Source organism: Dunckerocampus dactyliophorus, chromosome 9, assembly GCF_027744805.1.
Source record: "Dunckerocampus dactyliophorus isolate RoL2022-P2 chromosome 9, RoL_Ddac_1.1, whole genome shotgun sequence".
Taxonomy (NCBI): domain Eukaryota; kingdom Metazoa; phylum Chordata; class Actinopteri; order Syngnathiformes; family Syngnathidae; genus Dunckerocampus; species Dunckerocampus dactyliophorus.
Window position 1 is genome coordinate 6165951 of NC_072827.1, and position 22246 is coordinate 6188196.

At 43.2% G+C, this 22246-nt stretch overlaps 1 protein-coding gene across 1 annotated transcript in view; it reads right to left on the reverse strand.

Annotated features, from left to right (window-relative positions):
- Positions 1 to 43: 43 nt before the first annotated feature.
- LOC129187279 (centromere protein J-like) overlaps positions 44 to 22246 on the reverse strand; it is a 31952-nt gene continuing 9749 nt past the window's right edge. Inside the window, exons 8-13 of the mRNA XM_054786319.1 lie at positions 18863 to 18994; positions 18677 to 18784; positions 9690 to 9795; positions 9422 to 9570; positions 1458 to 1598; positions 44 to 1089 (exon numbers count right to left, since the gene is read on the reverse strand). Coding sequence (XP_054642294.1) covers positions 805 to 1089; positions 1458 to 1598; positions 9422 to 9570; positions 9690 to 9795; positions 18677 to 18784; positions 18863 to 18994 — 921 coding nt within the window. The 3' untranslated portion in view covers positions 44 to 804. The remainder of the gene's footprint in view (positions 1090 to 1457; positions 1599 to 9421; positions 9571 to 9689; positions 9796 to 18676; positions 18785 to 18862; positions 18995 to 22246) is intronic.

The window sequence follows — 22246 nt, forward strand, 5'->3', positions numbered from 1 at the left end:
TTGGCAGAGGCGCATTCTCAGAAGGTTTTCTTTCTTTCACCGTTTTACACTTTATCACTCGTCTGTGCTCTGAGTTTGTTCTCAGTTTTGCACGATACAGACGGCTGTGCCATTAAAGTCTGTTGTTATTGAACGCATCCCGACTCTCCTGATTGACACGTGAAACATCTCAATTCAGAGAATAAACGTCACTCAGCTTAGAAAATAAACACCTTCAACATTTTTACTAAATAGAATCGTCACAGATCATGAAAAACACAAAAACATTTCATTCACTACAAAAAACTTCCAACTTCAAATATCAACTACATTTTTTTTCAAACTCTAAAACAGTGGTCGTTTATTTTCTGATATTTTAAAGGCTGCGGCACGCGGGTCACTTTGGTTGGCACTTGGATGACTTGAACAAAGGCTGCAGCGAGGAGGTCGGTGAGTCTGACAAAAATACGAACAAGACCAGATGCTCCACGTGCTACCAACAAGTATTAGAATTAAGCCATTTCAGAGAATCTACGTCATTCAACTACAAAGACAAACTACAAAGTTGTTACATGACAACAATAAATTCCACATTTCATGAGAATTAACTCGCAATATTTAGAGAAAACAATATTTTAAGACAATGAAGTTGCAATGAGAATAAAGTCATGAGGATATCAATTCATTTCTATGCCGCTTAATCCTCACTAGAGTCACGGAGGTATGCTGGAGCTTATCCCAGCTGACTTTGGGCAAACGGCGGGGTGCACACTGGACTGGTCGCCAGACAATGTTAGGATAAAAGATGAGAATCAATAAATAAATTTATGACAGCAATACTTTGTGAGTAGAGTAGATGGTCTTCATGGTGCCGTCTGGATACCATCTCATCCTGTAGTCGGCCGTGTGGACCTCGACTGGCCGTTGTTGAAACTTCACTCCGTCAGAACGCTCTCCTTGCTGCCGTCGGGGAAGTGCCTCTCTGCGGGAGGAGGGAGGAGACGATGAGATGGACGCTGCGAGGGGTCTCACCTGTGTAGGGAAGTGCAGCACCTCCATGTCGTCTGGGTAGATGATGTGCGTCATCTGGGTGTCTGCGTAGTTGTAGATCTGACAAGCACACAATTATTACATCTAAAAATCCTCATTATTATCCATCCATCCATTTTCTATGCCGCTTCTCCTCGTTAGGGTCGCGGGGGTATGCTGGAGCCTATCCCAGCTGACTTCAGGCGAGAGGCGGGGTGGCAATGGCAGGGCACATATAGACAAACAACCATTCACACTCACATTCATACCTATGGACAATTTAGTCTCCAATTAACCTAACATGCATGTTTTTTTTTGGAATGTGGGAGGAAACTGGAGTACCCAGAGAAAACCCACACACGCACGGGGAGAACATGCAAACTCCCCTCATTATTATTATTATTATTATTTTTAATGGGTCCAAGGGTCCACTCATCAAGTGGACTTACCACTCTGTGGTCAGGTGTTAAATCAAGGGTGTCGCCGTTGGCAAAAGCGATTGTGAGCGTGGCGCCGTCCGATGAAAGCTTGGTCCTCATCCCGTTCGGGAAGATGGCAATGTAAGCGCCGCTGGCCAGGAACTTCTCCACCTGGAATGATCACCTTTCACTTTAGACAGAGTGGCCACGAGTTATGTTTGTGCTCTTTTTGCATGACTTTGCAACAACCACCAGAGGGCGCAGTTCATTCAGACCCACGGAGGAGACGATACAGAGAAGGAATACAACCTCTGAAGCTAAAATAAATTGATGAGGTTTGGTGAAGCCATCACACCATTACTGCAACACAGACTGGTAGTGTGAAGTGAATGGAGTGACGTTCCCCAGGGTGAGGAAGTTAGCACCTTAATAACAAGCTAGCCTGTTGATGTTTCTTGGCATCTGTCAGCATATGATATCCCAACTGCCTGACTGACTCTTCAACACGGCCAAGTCATGTCGGAAAGGCGTCGGACTTCAGCAACAGTTTAGCGGATAGTCCGGCTTGGTATTTGCCCGTGTTCACAAAACAGTCCCGTGTGAATTGCCGTTGACAGATGAGCATGTTCGGGAATCAGCAACTCCAACCACTTCTGCCTGTTGCTTGCCTCTTTAGGCACACCCCAACAAACATTTCCTGGGAACCACACGTGCTAACACCGTCAACAGAGTGAAGCAGAGCGGGGGTGCTGGGCATGCCCGTATAAGGGCAACATACAGTAAGTCCGGGTTGCACTGATGTCAATGGAACTCGGTGTTAAAAAAAAACTGCTTTCAGGTCTCACTTCCAAATGCGCAAACCTCATCGTATGACACGCTGGCATTGTTTAACACGAGGATGCAACATTGGAACAACATTTATAGGTCAGAAAAGAGGAAAAGGATAAGTTAATATTTTATATCACACAGTGAAACAATCTCTATATACACTGAAGCTAACCTAAGCTTCCATTAAAACATTGCAGATGATGTAAAATACAATACAACGTTGGAGTTTATTCAAATTCACACTGAAGCAATCCAGCGTTGTGTTCTGTACAATACATGGATAACTGATCCGCATGCACATGTGCAGAACGCCCCTCTGTCATCGCTTGCATCACCGCTAAACCAACATTCGGTACCGTTAAATCAAGGCTGAAGCAAAGCCGGCTTCAGCGGTGCACCGCTAGGACACTGCAGCTTTCAAACTCTCCGTCTGCCGGTATGCAAGAGTTTGGGAACCGGGCAGCAGGACGGCAGCACGGTGTGGACGAGTCAGTTATCCGGTGTTGGAGAGCGGACATCATCGGCAAGTGAACGGCAAACTTTTCTTACATGAATTCCATTGCAGATGAATTCTTCTTCTTTTTGAAATTGCTTAGTACCTTTACGCATGTTGAGTTGAGATGAAAGAGTTGGAAAGCATTTATGAACAAAATTTTTTTTTTCCCCCGCCGTATAATATAATAGTATAATAAGAGTTGGGTAAGTGGTCGAAAGGTGAGGCCTTGCTGTTTAGAGGTGTGTAGGACTGGTACCAGTATGAATACAAGAATGGCAGATAATAATGCTAATACTCCCCCTAGTTTGTTTGGGATGGACCGGAGAATGGCATTAGCAAATAAGAAGTATCATTCAGGTTTGATGTGTGGTGGGGTGACTAAGGGGTTGGCTGGGGTGAAGTTGTCTGGGTCTCCTAATAGGTTGGGGGAGAATATTGCGAGGGAGGTGAGTGCAACTAGTAAGCCGGCAAAGCCAAGGAGGTCTTTGTAGGAAAAATAAGGGAGGAATGATACTTTATCCGCATCTGAGTTTTAAATGGCTGGATTGTTTAATCCGGTTTTGTGTAAAAATAATAATTTTTAAAATAACAATTGTTGCGGCTGCTACAATAAGTGTGACTAAAAAGTGAAATGCAAAAAAACGGGTTAAGGTGGCGTTATCTACCGAAAAACCGCCTCAAATTCATTGAACAAGGTTGTTTCCGATATAGGGGACTGCTGAGAGAAGATTGGTGATTACTGTGGTGCCTCAGAAAGATATTTGTCCTCATGGTAGTACATATCCTACGAATGCAGTTGCTATTACTAGGATAAGAAGAATTACTCGATTTTTAGTAGCGGGTGGGTTTTCCGTAAGTTGGCCATTAGGGGTTTTTGTAGTTGCATAAAACGGTGGTTTTTCAAGTCATTGGTCCCAGTTAAAGCCTGGGTAAGAACTATGTCATATATGATGTCTGTATTATTAGTAGGTTTAGTTTTAGGATTCATTGCTGTAGCTTCCAACCCTTCTCCTCATTTCGCTCCTTTGGGTTTAGTGTTTGTGGCGGGTGTTGGGTGCGGGGTGGTAGCTTGTTTTGGTGGATCATTTTTGTCTTTAGTTCTTTTTCTGATTTATTTGGGGGGTATATTAGTAGTGTTTGCTTAATCAGCAGCTTTGGCTTGTTAGTTAGTGCGTGAGCGTTGTTGCTTACGTTGTTTGTGGTGTTGGAGTTGACTCGGGACTGAGATAGTGGTGCGTTGCGTGCTGTTTAAAATATTAAGGGTGTAATAGTAATTAGGGCTAATGACAATAGAAGAGAGATTAAATAGGTTTTGATTGCGCTGGGTTATGCTATGTGTTATGCTATGCCAGGGCTGCCATTTTTAATAAGGTAGGCAAGGTTATTACGAGGGTTTTTAGTAGTGATATATTAGATGTAATTAAGGGTCCGGCAATAATACTTCCTTATGCTAAGCGCTTAATAGGATTGATAACCGATGGATTGTTTTCGTTAATGGGAGGTAGTGGGGAGAATCGAGGGTGTCCCATGGTTACAAAGAATACGATACGAAGGCGATATGCTGCTGTTAGTGAGGTGGCTAGTAGTGTTAGGGCTAGGGCTCAGGCGTTTAGGTTGGAGTTGTTTAAGGCCTCAATGATGGCATCATTAGAAAAAAAGCCGGCTAAAAATGGGGTGCCAGTTAAAGCCAGACTTCCTAGGGTTAGGGAGGAAGAGGTGAACGGGGCAAGGTGGTGTATGCCTCCTATTTTCCGGATGTCTTGTTCATCGTTTAGGCTGTGGATGATGGAGCCTGAGCATAAAAATAGTATGGCTTTAAGAATGTGTGTGCAAATATGAAGGAAAGCAAGTTGTGGTTGATTAAGTCCAATAGTTACTATTATACATCCTAGTTGGCTGGATGTTGAAAATGCAACAATTTCGTAGTGAGGGGAGTGCAATGAGAAGCAGGATGATAGCTGGCAGTACGGTTCAAATAGTTTCAATCTCTTGTGAGTCAGGTAGGAGTTTGTTGGTTAATTTGATTGAAACTGTTAAAACAATAATATAAAGAACAATCGTGCTGATTAAAAAAAACAACCATTAATACGTGATCGTGGAAGTATAACATTTCTTCTATGACAGGGGATGCTGCGTCTTGAAAGCCTAGCTGAGAGGGGTGAGCCATACTTAAGATGTGCAGGGGTTTAACTTGCAACTCTGCCTTGACAAGGCAGTATAATGGTTTTACTAACATCTTATTACGAACCTGACAGAGTGGTCATGTTTTGGTTTGAAACCATCTTACGTAGGTTCAATTCCTTCCTTTCTCGTTAGTTTGACTGCACTTGAACAAACGCAGGCTCTTCAAACGTGTGATAAGGAGGAGGGCAGCCGTGGAGTCACTCTACGTAAGTAGAGGCTAGTGCTAAAAATAGAACTACAGGTTTGGTGGCAAATGCTTCTCAAATAATAAATAGGAATATGATTACCGCGACTAGGGAAATTAGTGAGCCAATTGATGATACGGTATTTCACAAGGTGTATGCATCAGGGTAGTCTGAATACTGTTGAGGTATACCTGCTGAACCTAGGAAATGTTGGGGGAAAAAGGTTAGGTTTACACCTGCATATATTACTGCAAAGTGAACCTTTGTTCAGCTGTCGTGCAGTGTGTATCCTGTGAACAGTGGGAATCAATGTACAAATCCCCCTATAATAGCAAACACAGCTCCTATGGATAACACGTAATGGAAGTGAGCCACCACATAGCATGTGTCATGTAGAACAATGCCTAAAGAAGAATTGGATAAAATAATACCCGTTAGTCCTCCAACAGTAAATAGGAAAATAAACCCGAGGGACCAAAAAAGTGGGGCTTCCCATTTAATAGAACCCTAATAGCTGTAGGGAGAAAATCGTTAAATCGACTGAGGCTCCTGCGTGGGCAAGGTTACCAGCCAAGGGGGGTATACAGTTCATCCTGTGCCTGCCCCCGCTTCTACTGCTGCAGATGCTAACAGGAGAAGAAAGGATGGGGGTAAGAGTCAAAAGCTTATGTTGTTTATACACGGGAATGCTATATCCGTGGCGCCAATCATGAGGGGGACTAGTCAGTTTCCAAAGCCTCCAATTATGATGGGTATTATCATAAAAAAGATTTTTACAAAAGCATGAGCTGTTACAGTTACATTGTAAATTTGGTCGCCGCCTAGTCGAGCGCCAAGCTGTCTTAATTCTGTGCAAATTAATAGGCTAAGAGCAGGACCCACTATTCCAGCTTAAGCCCCAAATACTAAATAAAGGGTGCGATATCTTTGTGGTTGGTTGAGAATAATCAGCGTGAGATTATCACAGGTAGGATGGCTGAGCATCGCGGTGGATTGTAGCCCCACATACAGGGGTTTGAACCCCCTTCTTGCCAAATCCTGAGGTGTATAACATGTTGGATTGCAAATCCAAAGAAGTAGATTAACATCTGCCGGGGCTTTCCCCCGCCTTCCTGCTCTGAAAGGCATGCTCTCTGGTTTGGGCGCCTAGCTGTTAACTAGGAGTTTGTAGGATCGAGGCCTGCTCATGTAGAAAGGCTTTAGCTTAATTACAGTGTCTGTTTTGCATGCAGTAGATGTGGAGTAGTATTCCACAAGTCTTATCAGGGGTTAAGAGATTTTCACTCCTATTTAGAGCTTTGAAGGCCCTTGGTTTTGATGTTATCCTAAACCTCTAGCTTAGTGTTGACAGTATTGTGGGTGGAATTGGTAGAAGTATAATTGTGAGTGTTGAAGCGGAGGCTAGTGGTATGGTCAGGTTTAGGTTGTGTAAACATCAGGGTAGGGTGCCGGAGGTGTTGTCGGGGGGTATGGTAATAGATATAGCATAAGTTAGTCGTAGGTAGAAGTATAGGCTTAAGAGGGTGGAAAGGGCTGTTAATGTGGCTGCCATGTTTAGGTCTAGTGATGTGAGTGTGGTAAGGATTATCCATTTTGGTCCAGTCCTCCTAATGAGAGAATAATAAGTGGGGTCAGGGCAGTAAGTGCTGGGGCTTTTGTTCATTATATAGATAGTGAGTTGATGTTAATTGATTTATTAATTTTAAATATGGTGAAAACGGAAAAAGTTATGAAGAAGTAGGTTAAAAGCGTGATTAAAGCTAAAGAGGTTGAAAATTGTAAGATTAGGAATACTCATCCGAAGTGGGCGATGGAGGAATAGGCTAAAATTTTCCGGAATTGGGTTTGATTTAATCCCCCTCATCCCCCAATTACTGTTGATATGAGGGCTATTGCAATAAATAGTTCTTGGTTAAGCGGTGGGAATGGGTAAGTAGGGCAAAGGGGGCTAATTTTTGTCAAGTGGACAGAATTAGTCCTGTGGTCAGATCTAATCCTTGGAGGACTTCGGGTAATCAAATGTGAAGGGGGCAATTTCGATTTTTATTGCTAGGCCAAGGGAGGCAAGCCCTACGGCAGTGGGGTGTGTTATTTGGTCAATAGATCATTGTCCCGTTATTCAGGCGTTAAGTATACTAGCGAATAAGATCAGAGCTGCAGCTGTGGCTTGGGCTATGAAGTATTAGTGGTGGCATCAATTGGTTGGGGGTGGTGATTGTAAGCTATTGGGGGATAATTGCTATGGTGTTAATTTCTAGTCCAAATCAGGCAAGCATTCAGTGTGAGCTTATCAGTGTAAGTGTTGTCCCTAAAGAAATTGATGATAAAAAAATAAAGGGGAGGATTGGGTTCATCAGCAAAGGGGGGGATTTTTGGGTTATGGGCCCAAAAGCTTATATTAGCTTACTTTACTTAGTAGGAAGTGGTGTAAAGGAAGCACTAAGAGTTTTGATCTCTTCAGTGGGGTTCAAATCCCCTTTTCTAAGGAGTTGGGAGGACTTTAACCTCCATGCTACACTCTATCAAAGTGGTCCTTAATATTCAGGCACAACTCCTTCTAAAATTGTGGGGCTAGTCCTATAAAGGCAATTGGTAATGATAGATGTCAAATTACTCGTGCCAGAGTGATGGGGAGGAAGTTTTTTCAGATAAGGTGTATAAGTTAGTCCTACCCAAAGCAAGGGTATGAGGCTCGTACGCACAGGAATACTAAGGATAGAAGGGCTGCTTTAATTATAAGGTTTGTGGCGGTGAGTTCGGGTATGTTTGGGAGGTGGCTAGCTCCTAGAAATAAGATTGCGGAAAGGGTATTCATTGCTAGAATATTTGCGTACTCTGCTAGAAAAAATAATGCAAATGGTGCTCCTGCATATTGTACATTAAATCCTGAGACTAGTTGTGATTCTCCTTCTGTCAGGTCGAAAGGGGCTCGGTTTGTTTCTGCCGAGGTTGAGATATACCATATTGCTAGGGGTGAGACTGGGATTATTAGTCCGATAGTTTCTTGGGTGGTGCTAAAGGTTTGTAAAGTGAATCCTCCGCTGAAGATAATCGTGGTAGGGAGAATTAGTCCTAGACTTACTTCGTAAGAGATTGTTTGGGCAACAGCTCGCAATGCACCAATTAGGGCATATTTTGAGTTGGATGCTCATCCGGAGCCTAAGATTGAGTACAGAGTTAGGTTAGAGATAGCTGAAATGAATAAAATGCCTGTGAGGGTTTGTATGACAGTTGTCTGGATCCCAGTATGCAGAGGCGTACACGAGAAATGAATGAAAGGGTCTTTAATACTGGTGTAAACAGATCAGGAACAAAAGGCTACGATGCCACGGAAAAGAGAAGGGCATCGCGGAAAAATGGAATAATATATATACTGTAACTGGAAAATATACCAAAGCTGGTCAGGCGGAGCTACCACAAAGCCGTGAGGAAAAAAACAGGCGGGACTGGATGGCCGACGGCAGCAGCACGGATCTTGGCTTGGAGGTTCTGCCACGAGGAATCACCGAGTGCCATCCAGTCGCCACAGGTGAGCTTAAAAAAGGAGTGACACACAATGAGGCACAGCTGTGCCTGTTCTGTAGCTCCGCCCAACTAGAGATCACCTGGGTCTGTGTGATGACACAAAAGCAGAAAATGAACAAGGGAAAGGAAATAAGCCACAAATAATAATCTGAACCCAAAATGTAAAACTAGTGTCTACGCCAGGCGTGACAATGCCTAGGTTAATGTCTATAATGGGGTAAGGTATTGGTAGGGGGGCTCACATAGTTAGTGCCAATGTCAGGGCTAACATGGGGGCTTGGATGAAAAACAGGGGGGGGTGAGGTAGATGGCTGTACTGGTTCTTTGATGAATAATTTCACCCCGTCAGCGATTGGTTGAAGTAGGCCGTAAGGTCCTACAATGTTGGGTCCTTTGCTGTGCTGTATATACCCTGGTACTTTTCGTTCAATTAGGGTTAAAAATGTGACGGCTAATAGTACCGGGATGATGTAGGTTAGTGTGTTAATAATATGGGTTAATAAAACGGCAATCATATTTAAGGAGAAGATTTGAACTTCTTTGAAAGGGGCTTAGGTCTTTTGCATTAGCCGGGATCTGCCACCTCAACATGCCTTGATCTTTGGCACCGGGTGGGCACTCTTTTGACTGTTTTATAGGTTTTCAACAGATAAGAGAAAGGTATTCTGTTAGAATGGGCCTTTCCTTCTCGGTCCTGTCGTGCTGGAGAAGGTTGCTTCATAGATAGAAACTGACCTGGATTACTCCGGTCTGAACTCAGATGACGTAGGACTTTAATCGTTGAACAAACGAACCCTTAATAGCGGCTGCGTTCTTAGGATGTCCTGATCCAACATGGAGGTCGTAAACCCCCTGGACACGTTTTTGGCAGACATGTGTGATGATGACGATGACTCGCCAGGCTTTCTTCGACTGTCGTCCATTTCTGTGCATGCACACGCACACACACACACGCACATCAGAAATAAAGTGTTACTGCAGTGTATATCAATTATAAATCACATATTTTTATATCGCCTAACATAAAGCTGAAGTCAATCTTACCTTTGGGCTCGTGGTCAGGATGCCTGCTGTCGTTGGAGCTCCCTCTAGCGGCCGCTGCAGTACTGCAGCTTGGAGGGCCGACGCTCCCTCTGGCGTCCAGAGGACTCTTTTAGAAAGAAATATTACAGGGTATTAGGGCCACACAGAAAAATTATAATCAGAGATCTCCAGAATAAAATTGTAAATTCACGCCAATAAATCATACGTTTACGAGAAAGAAAGTCGTAATATGAGAATAAACTTGTACATTTACAAGAAAAAAGTAGTAACGTAGGACTTTTTTTTCTTGTAAATGTAAATTTACAACTTTATTCCCGTCGTAATACGACTAGTAGTGCAGGAAAAAAGTTGTACATTTACAAGAAAAAAGTAGTAACGTAGGACTTTTTTTTCTTGTAAATGTAAATTTACAACTTTATTCTCGTCGTAATACGACTAGTAGTGCAGGAAAAAAGTTGTACATTTACAAGAAAAAAGTAGTAAGGTAGGACTTTTTTTTTCTTGTAAATGTACAACTTTTTTCCTGCACTACTAGTCGTATTACGACGAGAATAAAGTTGTAAATTTACAAGAAAAAAGGCACACATTTATGAGAAAAAAGTGGTACATTTCTGAGAATAAAGTGGTCATATTAGGTGTGATGGTGTCATACGTGTCAGAGGAAAAATAGAGCACAGATCTTCAAGAAGAAAGGAAACTATCCTATCGCTTCAAGCAAGCTATTATTTATTAGGTGGCAGCAAAACAGAGCAGTTGAGCATTTAGCGTTTAGATTAGCATGTCTAGCCCTTCTCACTTCCACCTTCCTTACCCTGCCCCCTCCACATGCCCAAGGCCAAAGGTCACACAAGTGCCCCCTTTTCATAGCTGTCTCAGGCAATTTCTGTGACATAAAGTTACCAGTCCATTCTTGTAAATTTACCACTTCATTGTCGTAAATGAAATGAAATGAAATGAATACATATTGGTGGATGTATTTTATGGTTTTCACATACATACTGTGTTGTTTGCTGCATTTGTATCACGGCTTTTATACATCAGATTGGGTTGGTACTGTATGTGTTTTGTCAGGTTTTCTGGTCTTAATATTCAAGTGTAAAAACATTTGCTGTGCTTTAGGGTGTGATGAGGTCACAGCATCCTCTGTTGTATGCAAATACACTTTCCCCAAGACCAGTGGTGTCCAAAGTGGGGACCGGGAGCCATTGGTGATGGACTTGTCATTGTAAGAATAAATAAACAAAAAAAACCAGCAAAAATAAAAAAAAACAAAAAACACTGCAAAGGGCTGAAATGTTGACACTACTAATGAATAATAACACAGTTGTTAAGGATTTTCTTGCTACTGTATGTAAATGCCCTCTATGATATTATCTGAAGTTAATCAAACAGTCACTGTGACTTTTTGTTTATTGAGTAGTGTTGTAAAGTGGACTGAGGAAAAGCAGTTGAGTTGACGCCCGTGCATGGGCTTGGGGAACAAATGAGCCATACAAAGGTCATGGGGCACATTACACCAGCGGGTGAAGTCAGCTCTGTCAGTCCACTTTCTAAACTAATCATGACTGATAATGTAACTGAACTCATCACAGCCTTTTCTGTAATACCTCCCATCTGTGACAATAAAAGAAGCGTGAAGAGAGTGTACCACCAGAGAGTGTTGCAGTGTGGCACGGACGCTCTCTCCTCGCATGCGAGAAAATCTCAAATCTTGTTTTCTGTGTCATTTTGTTAGTTCTTCGGTGGTTGGGGCAAGTTCCCTTGACATTAAAACTTGGTCTTTCGAGCCGGATGACAACGCCATCACGAAGAGGGTGATCGACAGCGACTGAAGTCTGTGCGCACAGCCATTGACGGGTTCCTGAAGGAGTCCACTTTTCTACGTGGCTAGTCTCTCTGGGTCATCCTCTGAGGGGTCGCTAACGTCATCCGAACGAACTGACAACTCGACTACAGAACAAGGTCAGTTGAGTGACTGGACTGGGTATTGGAGACTCAGTCAGAAGTACTTCGGGGCTGGAAATTTCCTAGTATGAGGTTAAGTTAATGTATATCAAAAGAACCTTAGTGTGAGATTTAAGTTAACTTTTCCAAAAGGACACCTGACCGTATAAAGTAATTTACGGTCGACTATATAAAGTAATTTACAGTCTTACTGAGACACAGGTCTCAGTGGAAATTTCAGCCGACTGTCCCTTGGACATGAAACGTGGTCTCTTCAACCGTAAACGACTGGCCAGATAGTATGAATGGTATGAATGGTTTGTGAGTGAGTGTGTTCAGTAATAAATACATTCTCAGACCAATAAACAAGGAGTGGAAACCTGGCGGTGCTAACACAAGCTCCTCACGTTTATTAAAGTGGAGAATTATTGAACTTGAACTGCCAACGTGATTCAGTATTGATCTAAAACGAAGTCACCCAGTCGATGTCCGCCTGAGACACAGGTCTCAGGTAGAAGCTTGGCATCGAGGTTGTGATTAGGCACTCTGCATTTCATACTGACATCACACCGGCTCGTAGTTTCATAATGGACAAAATCAGAAATACAGGCAGAAAGCCTGAAAAAACGACTGTTAGAGATAAGATTAAATACATGGAAAAAACATACCCCGGATCCACAAAGTATATAGAGAAATGGCAAAAACGTTATGATTTTATTCCGGATCCAGATAATTTGGCAAGCGTGTCCGAACTAGTCCGTAAATTAGTCATCCATGACAGGCAAAAGGGACGGAACAAAGAATGTCCCGGTAAACAGATGACGCAAGGACAAGTATGGTTAAGTGAAGCACGCACTCGAAATAATGTAAAAATATGCGCAGTAGTAAGAGAAGAGGATAATGAAACCGTAGGAAGGTCAAAAGTAAAGAACTGACCGACTCAAAGGGAAAGTTCAACAACAAAATACGGTGCCTTCATTAAAATTATACCGAGAGTTGCCAACTGCCCCTCCCATGGTGAACAGTCCACCTCCAAAATATACAAAGGCAGGCCCGAGGACCCGATCACAAGGATCGGTGGGTGATTGGAATAAAGAGATGAGCACTGAAAGGGTTTTAGTAACAACAAAGGGCTAGTTTTAGCCGCAACACTGAATATGAAGTTGACAGGATGGAAGTTTTTCCTCTTGTGGAAGTTGCGAACCCACAGACAGGAAACGACCAACCCCCAACTATCACCGCACGTCTACCGCACATGGACTAAAACAGACATGATAGATGCAACTGAACATGTCACTAAACCAGAGGTAGATGTTGGAAGTTTTATTGAAGATTTCTGTGCCTTACAATCTCGCTACCATTTAAATGGTATGGAAACCCAACAAGCCCTCATGCATTTAACAGGGATAAAATGGCATTTACTTAGAGGGGATTGGGACCCAGTGGACCGGAGAACACAAAGATTTATGGTTCCAGATGCAGTGAACCGTGAACTGCATCCCCTATTTGTTGCAATAAGACGAGTCTTCCGTAAAAACCCAGATTACGGAATAATTGGACAAACAACGCAAAACGATAGTGAAACCGTACAGGAATTTAGAAACCGATGATGGCGCAGATAATGGCGTTTTCAGCCAACAACTTAAGAATGCCATCCTAAATGGCCTCAAACCAGCAATCAGAGATTGGATTCGCAGAAATTATGTAGGACTTCCAACTGCTGGTCTAACTGATTTCATGACTCATGCAGTCCATGCAGAAAAAGTAATTACTGAAAAAGCTGAGAAAAATGCAACCGCAATCTATATGACAGAAACGGCAGAAACATATGTGTTAGAGAGGAACACAAAAGGACAGAATCAGAACAGGAATAAGCGAAATTATATAAGGAACCAAGGAAGTCAGTTTAGAAGGACAAATGAAGGGGAAGAAAGAGAAAAAGATAGGCGTGAAGGACGTTGTTTCCTCTGTTACAAACGAGCTGTCCCCAAAACACGGACCGGAGTGATCAAGAATATTCAACATGACTAGAACCAAAGAAGAACAAGAAAGTTGATACAGGAAGTGGAAAAGGAGTTGAAATAGGAAGTGATGAAGGGATAGACATATACATGGCAGTAGAAGAAACAAATCAGACCTGAAATTTTGATTGAAGTAAATGGTAAGACAATGCTATTCTTGGTAGATTCAGGAGCTGAAAAAACATTCATCAGAGATGTTCAAGACTTCCCAACAAGCAACTTAGCCATCCGAGTAATGTCTGCAAACGGTATTACCAAATTGACACCACTGAGTGCGCCATACAAATAACAGTTCCGTCACTGAGTACAGACAGTATTTGTAGATGGTTCGGCAAGAAAAGACGAATTAGGTAAAAATATGGTGGGATTTGCTATCACAACTACCTTAAAAGTGCTCAAACAGTCGAAAATTGAAGTCGAATTTGTCAGCTCAAGCAGCTGAATTGATTGCATTAACAGAAGCGTGCAATTTATTCAAGGACAAAAACGTCACCATTTACACAGTCAGTTTACATACAGCTCAGTACATGTGTTCTTTGACAGTGGCAACTCAAGAGGGTTTAAAACTACCACTGGTAAGGAAGTAGCACACAAAGCTCTACTTCAAGATTTGCTAAATGCAGTCCAGTTACCCAAGCAATTGGCAATCTGTAAGTGTGAAGCACATCGAAAAGGCAACGACGATGTCACGGTGGGTAACCGGCTAACTGATAGAGCAGCAAAAGATGCTGCGCAAGGCTTTGCCACCATCTGCACAGCACAAGACCATGATAAAAGCACACAGGAAGATCTACAGGATATTTTAAGAACTAGACAACACCAAGCACCTCCCTCGGAAAAAAAGTGTGGCTCAATAATGAAGCCACCCTTGTGAATGGCATTTACATAGGACCTGGTAACAAACCGTGGTTACCGCGTTCTATGTTCAAATGGGCAGCAGAATTGAGTCACGGGTTGTGCCATGTCTCAAAAGAAGGGATGGTGGAGATAATTAATAGATCATTCCATACACACGGATTCACAATATATTCTAAAAATGTTTGCAGACAATGCATCATTTGCATTAAGAATAACCCACAAGGGCAGGTTCGCCCTAAAAGGGGGAGCTTTTCAGACACCCACATCCGTTCCATACCATACACATGGATTTTATTCAATTAAACAAAATTCAAGGTGTTGAATACTGTCTCGTAATCATTGATGCCTTTTCAAAATGGGTTGAAATATATCCAACAGCCAAACCAGATGCACTAACGGTAGCAAAAGCATTATTCAAAGGTATAATCCCAACATTTGGAATTCCACAAATAATTAGGAGTGACAATGGAACACATTTTGTGAACGAAGTGATAAATAGATTGGCATAACATTTAAAAACAGACCTGAAAAGACATTTTGTGTATCACCAGCAATCAGCAGGATTGGTTGAGAGGACAAATGGCACTATTAAGAACAAACTATGTAAAACAATGAAGGAAACAGGCTGCCCTTGGCCTGAATGTATCGACATTGTTAAAATTAACAGTTAACAGTCATTGACCCCGTTTGAAATGTTGTATGGACGTCAATACAACCTACCTGACTTGACTTTGAAAACTAAAGACACCCTGGACTCAGTTCATGATTTGGCATATTTCATGAAGAAAACTTCGGAAGTACGGAGTGAGTGTGATGCCAATAAACTGCCAGGCGACCCTTTGCCTTCGCAGCAACAACCTCTACGCATCGGAGACCTTGTGTTAATCAAGGTCATCAAGCGGAAGACGTGGTCCATCGAGCGGTGGGACGGCCCCTTTAAAGAGCTCTTCATGACGCCAACTGCAGTGAAAGTTGAGGGACGGACAGGGTGGATTCACCTGTCCCATTGCAAGCACCGTACCCTCACTGAGGTAGCGACAGGGAGACCTGACCGCGATGACACCACGACCGCTTCATCACGGTAAAAGAAAGGTAAGACGCAGGACTTCGCACTAAGCAGAGACGACACAGTGGTTTCTTGGGGGATACGTGCTAGTAACCTCTGCCCCTGAGCGCTGCAACGATGAACAACCTGCGGAGACTGGGGTTCGTCCTGACGGCATTGGTTTTCACCACCACTTCTGTAACCACAGCGAGAGCGTTCCTGGCCCAGGAACGTAAAATCCACTCAATGTGTAAGTCTAGTGTGTGCACCATGCGACGAGATTACGACATTGACTTTCCCATGGTCATCAATTCCCCTCAGTACTGGCCATACCGGTAAAAGGTATATGAAGTACGAGTGGTACCTCACCCTATGGGTCAGGGGATGGGACACACTTGTAGCTGAAACTGTAGCTGATTGGACTAGTTACACTGAACAACACGTTGCCAAGACCCTCCGTCCGCGCATTAAGTTAATAAAAACTAGTTCACACTTACATCTGACCTTTAACACCACCAACCTTAAGTTAAAGGGCCTATCAGCAAAGAAATCATGCCTGAGGCTTTTCCTCTGGCCATATTTTGCTAACTCCGATGCCCACACGAAGGTATCTATCTGCTAATCGCCCGACATAAATCATCCTAATGTGGCTCCAAGCCCCATACAAACTGAGACCCCCATCAAGGCATTCCCAGTAAAAGTGTTGACGTATGACCAGATTGTGTACGTTGCCACGGGTACAGACCCGTGGCAAAGTACACAAGGTACCCAAATGTATCTAATAACATTTGGGTAAAAGAAGCACAGCAGGCAGGACAGGAAGTGAAGTCTGACTGCATTGTATGCATGAAGCCGAGACCTACCATGTTGTTAGTTCCAGCTGTCCCTGGTAATCCTACTTGTTCAGTTCAATTAAGTCGCTATAAGAGTAATCAGCACATAACAGCCCCTAACTATACACAATATATGCAAGCCTATCCTGTTATGTCCGTTCCCCCAAAACCCCCAATGTTCTAGGTTCCCAAACAGGGCAATTATAGCTGTATAAAGAGTGCACATCAACTTACCAGAAATGTGTCGCAACCCCACATATACTGATGCCATTGGGGTGCCTAGAGGGGTTCCAAACGTTCCAAATGTCTTACGCCTGACCAACTACAAGTTAGCACTCGGTACAGCCATTGCTGAACAACTGCATGCAACATCCATGGTGGCTTATCAAAACAGACTGGCCTTAGATATGTTATTGGCTGAGAAAGATGGAGTTTGTGGAGTTTGGAGACCAATGCTGCACTTTCATTCCCAATAACACAGCCCCAGATGGATCAGTTACCAAAACAATGGAAGGTTTACAGGTGTTTTCTAAAACTGTGCTTTCTCACTCAGGAGTAAACAATCCCATAGAACAATGGCTCTATTCTATTTTTGGCCATTGGAAAAATGTTGCTTTGTCAATTTTGATCACTCTCATTGTAGTGATAGTTACTTTCACTTTCTGTGGATGCTGTTGTATTCCATGCACCCAGTTCATTATATTACGTGTGTTTGACAAAATGTTCGGAGAAGTACGAATCAATCTGTATGAAGAGGTTCAGACCCTCATGAACTATGTGGAGCACGAGTCAGATTTTGGAATATAAATATCATGTGTATTTTACTTTGTTCCTTGCAGCATATGTCTCGCTCCTGTCAATCATATTGTACATCCGTGTGACCAACTCATAGAAAATCAAAAGAAGTTATGTTGTTGTGATATTTGATGTACTTCGATAAACAGGAGGGAAATGTTAAGGATTTTCTTGCTACTGTTTGTAAATGCCCTCTATGATGTTATCTGAAGTTAATCAAACAGTCACTGTGACTTTTTGTTTATTGAGTAGTGTTGTAAAGTGGACTGAGGAAAAGCAGTTGAGTTGACCCCCATGCATGGGCTTGGGGAACAAATGGGCCATACAAAGGTCATGGGGCACATTACACCAGCGGGTGAAGTCAGCTCTTTTCTCTGTCAGTCCACTTTCTAAACTAATCATGACTGATAATGTAACTGAACTCATCACAGACATTTCTGTAATACCGCCCATCTGTGACAATAAAAAAGTAGGACAGCAAGATGGCGCCCTCCGTGGCAGACGTCTCTGTTTCACTCTCCCGTTTTTTTCTATTTTTTTGCTATTTTGTTGTTCATGTTGGACATTCAACGTGCTGAGTTGCATTGCAGCATAGAGACTACTTTTGAACATCGGCGGGGTTCACCATGAGCTTTCGTTCAGCCTCTCAGACTGGCTTTCTTCTGCGTCGGGAGGACGCAGCAGCCTGCGGGCCTGGTGAGCTAAATGCCCAGGAGCGTCCGGGGCGGAGGCAAGGCAGGAGGGGCGGCCTGCGTGCTAGGCTAAAGGCTGTAGCGACTGGGCCACCGCTGCCGAGCCTGCTGCTGGCCAGCGTCCGCTCTCTCGAAGACAGGATGGACGAGCTGAGAGCAAGGATTGCAGCTCTACGTGAGATCGGAGAGTGCTGTGTGTGTTCGCGGAGGCCTGGCTGGACGGAGGATTTACCGGACTCGGCGGTCCGGTTGGGGACATTTGCCGCTTGCCGGGGGAATCGGACTTCGGCGTGTTGTGGACACAGAGCCTCGGGACTGTTCTCCCCGAATGTTACCAGCATGGAGAGGCAAATAGGGCAAATAGCATCCTGTACCAAGTCTACATCAACATGAGAGGTGCTTTGAAGGGTCTTCCAAGTCCCCATTTTGAAAAAGCTAATGTCTCTTCTGTTGTTGTTGCTTGGTTTATTGTTATTCATGTTTCTTCTGTTCTTATTCATTTTCTTGTGTTTTTCTTTCTTTCTTTCTATTGGGAGAATGAACAGAACACAAATTTCATTGCATAGCAGAACTACCTGTTCTACTGTGCATATGACAATAAAACTCTTGAATCTTAAAAGAAGCGCGAAGAGAGTGTCCCGGCAGAGAGCGTTGCAGTGTGGCACAGACGCTCTCTCCTTGCGCACGGGAAAATCTCAAATCTTGTTTTCTGTGTCATTTTGTTAGTTCTTTGGTGGTTGGGGGCAGGTTCCCCTGACAACAGTTTTTTAGCATAAAGTTGCAAAAACAAAACCCTTACAGCCAGTTTGTCTCTTTTGCTCACAGAAGGCACATATTTAGTGTCGCTTTCTGCTTCCATAGAGTTCTTTGTCATGGGTCTGAGATGAAGCAGCTCACACATGCACCCCTGACAAGAGAAGAGACGGAGAAAAGACGTTAGCACACACTTCCGCCATACCACCTGCCTCTTTCATGAAGTAGTCACTTTGTCCTTCAGCTTGAGATTCTCCTGGCTGAGAGAGTCAATCTGCTGGCGAAGGCGAGTGTGCGTGCACGACCAGAGGCTCTCCTCCTTCCTCAGCTCTTCCTGCAGGGAGCTCAGCTGCTCCTTCAGCGCCTGAAATCACGTTTGTTCGCTGCTCAATTGGTTAGGCACGCAAAGTGTGCAGCACTCACTTCCTCGTTTATGTGTGAAACTTTGTGAAAAGTTGGACAATGAAAAATGTAGACAAGGGAATTTTGTTTTAAAAATATTCAAGTCAGACATCATTGATATTAAAGGGTCACTGGAATGATTTTTCAACTCTTCTTCAATATATTGTTTTGAATTATGTTCTACGTTGTTAGTTATTTTTTTGAAAGCGAACGTTAAATTAATAAAAATTACATTTAAAGTAGTGGCTGGAAATTTTTCTGATCCCCGTCCCGGAATAGGGGGTGTTTCCAAAGTGACGTCGGCATAGGGATGGCCATCTTAGCCTACTAAACAACACTGGTCGATCTTGTTGGGTATTTTTTCATCAAAACAGTAGTCATACCGTTAGCGGTTCACATTGTCTGAGTCGTACTGTAAGTTTCTTTTTTTTTCCCCAAAAGACAAAGGTTTAGACTTCAATGAGCTATTGTAGCTAAGAAGGAGAACCAGATTATACAGTGAGGCGCAGAGTGAGCGGAAACATGCTGTGAGCAGCCCCGTGTGCAGCTGTGAATGCCAGGAGAACACAGGAGAACGCGGGATCAGGCGTCAACGTTGCCACAAAACACTGTATGTGATGTCTTATTTACATATTTATGATATAGACTTATTTATTTTATTATATAGATTATAATATGATATAATAAAATAAATAATAAAATACATTATTTTATTATATATATATATATACTGTATATATATTATATTATATTTTATTATATAGATTATGTAAACACTATGCCGGCGACAAGCATTCAAAGCATTATACATGTTATAAAACTTACTTTCACAGCAATAGAACCGTGCTTGACCGAACCACATCAATAAATGATGATGCCATAGCACATCTCCCCCAGATAGCCACCAATCTCTCTCCTCTCCATTGCCTACAAGCTCCTGGCCCGGGTGCTTCTTAATCGCCTCCTTGAACACTTAGGAGAGTGACCACCTCCCAGACAGTGTGAACAGTGGACACGATTTTCGCTGCCTGCCAACTCCAAAAAAAATGTGTGGAACAGCACCAGGACCTCTACATGACGTCAAACAGGGTTGTGTTCTTGCTCCAACATGATTGGACATGTTCCTCTTGGCAATGTTGACAGACGCCTTCAAAGACACCAATCCAGGCATTCCCATCAGGTGCAGGACCAATGATAAATTGTTCAATCCCAGGCGCCTCCAGGCAGTCATAAAGGTAAAAGAGACAGCTATCTGACACCTCCTTTTCGCCGATGATTGTGCACTCAGTGCAGATAACATGCAACTGCAGATGGACTGCTTCCCATCTGCCTGTGACAACTTTGGCCTTTCCATCAGCACCAAAAAGACAGAAGCAGTGCTTCAGCCTGCCCCCGGAAACGAATACCAGTGAAGGGACAAAAGCTCCCAACCGTGAACAGCTTCTCATACATTCGAAGCACACCCTCTCGCTCAGCAAATTTGGATAGCAAAGTCACAAACGGCATCGCCAAGGCCAGCAGGAAGTTTGGAAGACTGAGGAACTCTATATGGGACAGGAGGAGGATCACGCCTGCCACAAAGATCAAGGTTTACAAAGAGGTCGTGCTATCTATCCTTCTATACGGATCCGAAACATGGACCCTTATAGGCGTCATGAAAGGATGATGCAGCAGTTCCACCTCCGGTGCCGCGTAACCTTCTGCACATTTGCTGGCAGGACAAGGTTTCAAATTCTGAGGTTCTGAAACAGGCTGAAACCCCCAGCAACATTACTATCATGCACAAGGCACAGATCCGATGGGCTGGCCACCTACAGTAGCCGGTGCAAAAGAAATGTACGACAGAAGCGCTTCAAAGACAGCCTCAAAGCATCACTGAGAGACTTTGACATCTCCACATCGGACTGGGAACAACTTGCCACTGATAGCCCTACCTGGTGAGTCCCATTTTCAAAAGAGCAAGGTCAGCGGAGAGAGTGAGAATGATACGAGGCAGAAAAGAAACGCCAGATGCAAAAGACGAAAGTATCCAATGCTAGCAATGCAGCCCCTCCCACACGTGCCCAAGCTGTGGACAAGTATTCTCTGCCCGGATTGGTCTCATCAGCCATCTCCGGACACACCGTGAAAAGCCCCACCAGCAACTAAATGAGATGTCATGGTCATCTTTGGCTACGAAGGACTAACAATACATAATTTTTACTATATAGTATTGTAAACACTATGCCACCATACCACCATTCAAAGTATTATACATGTTATAAAACTTACTTTCACAGCGATATGTTGATGTTGGAGGCGGGGCGCAGATAAACGAACACATTAAAAAGGCTCAAAAGAGCCCTTTACCCTCATTAAGAAGTCGACTTAAAACAATACTTGAAGGATAAGAAACTCCAAGGTCATTTATACTTACCATTTTGTGTTTGAAGCCGACCAATCTTCATCTCCATGTCTTTGTCATCGAACACCTCAGCATCAGACATATCGTCCCATCGTCTGTGGTTGTCATCAAAACGGCTTCATCCCATGTTCTGCAAGTTTCTTCCTCCAGGAAAACTAACGACACATCCCTCAAATCTTTGCTATAATCACTAATGATCGCTCATGTTTGTTTACTTGTGAAGTTGGCAAACGCACCTTGTCTAAGAAGATGAGTCCAAAAATGGTGGAAGGCAGGTACGAAAATCTAATTTTTACTGATTTAACGTTCGCTTTCAAAAAACAAACAACACCGAACACAAGTCCAAACAATATAGATACATATTTAAGCAAGTTGAAACCTCATGTGAGTGACCCTTTAAGTAGTAACATGATTTTAATTATTATGACTTGTGGAAAAAATGTTTTCTTTTTTAATTGTTTAAGCATATTTGAGAGTCTTGACGGTGTCATCTATGATTATTATTATTGAATATTATTATGAAAAGGGGCCGCACGGTGGTCTAGTGGTTAGCATGTTGGCCACACAGTCACTGTCTGGAGATCGGGAAGATCTGGGTTCCAATCTCCGTTGGGCATTTCTGTGTGGAGTTTGCATGTTCTCCGTGCGTGTGTGGGTTTTCTCCAGGTACTCCGGTTTCCTCCCACATTCCAAGCACATGTATGTTAGGTTAATTGGCCACTCTAAATTGTCCATAGGTATGAATGTGAGTGTGAATGGTTGTTTGTCTATATGTGCCCTGCCATTGGCTGGCGAACAGTCCAGGGTGTA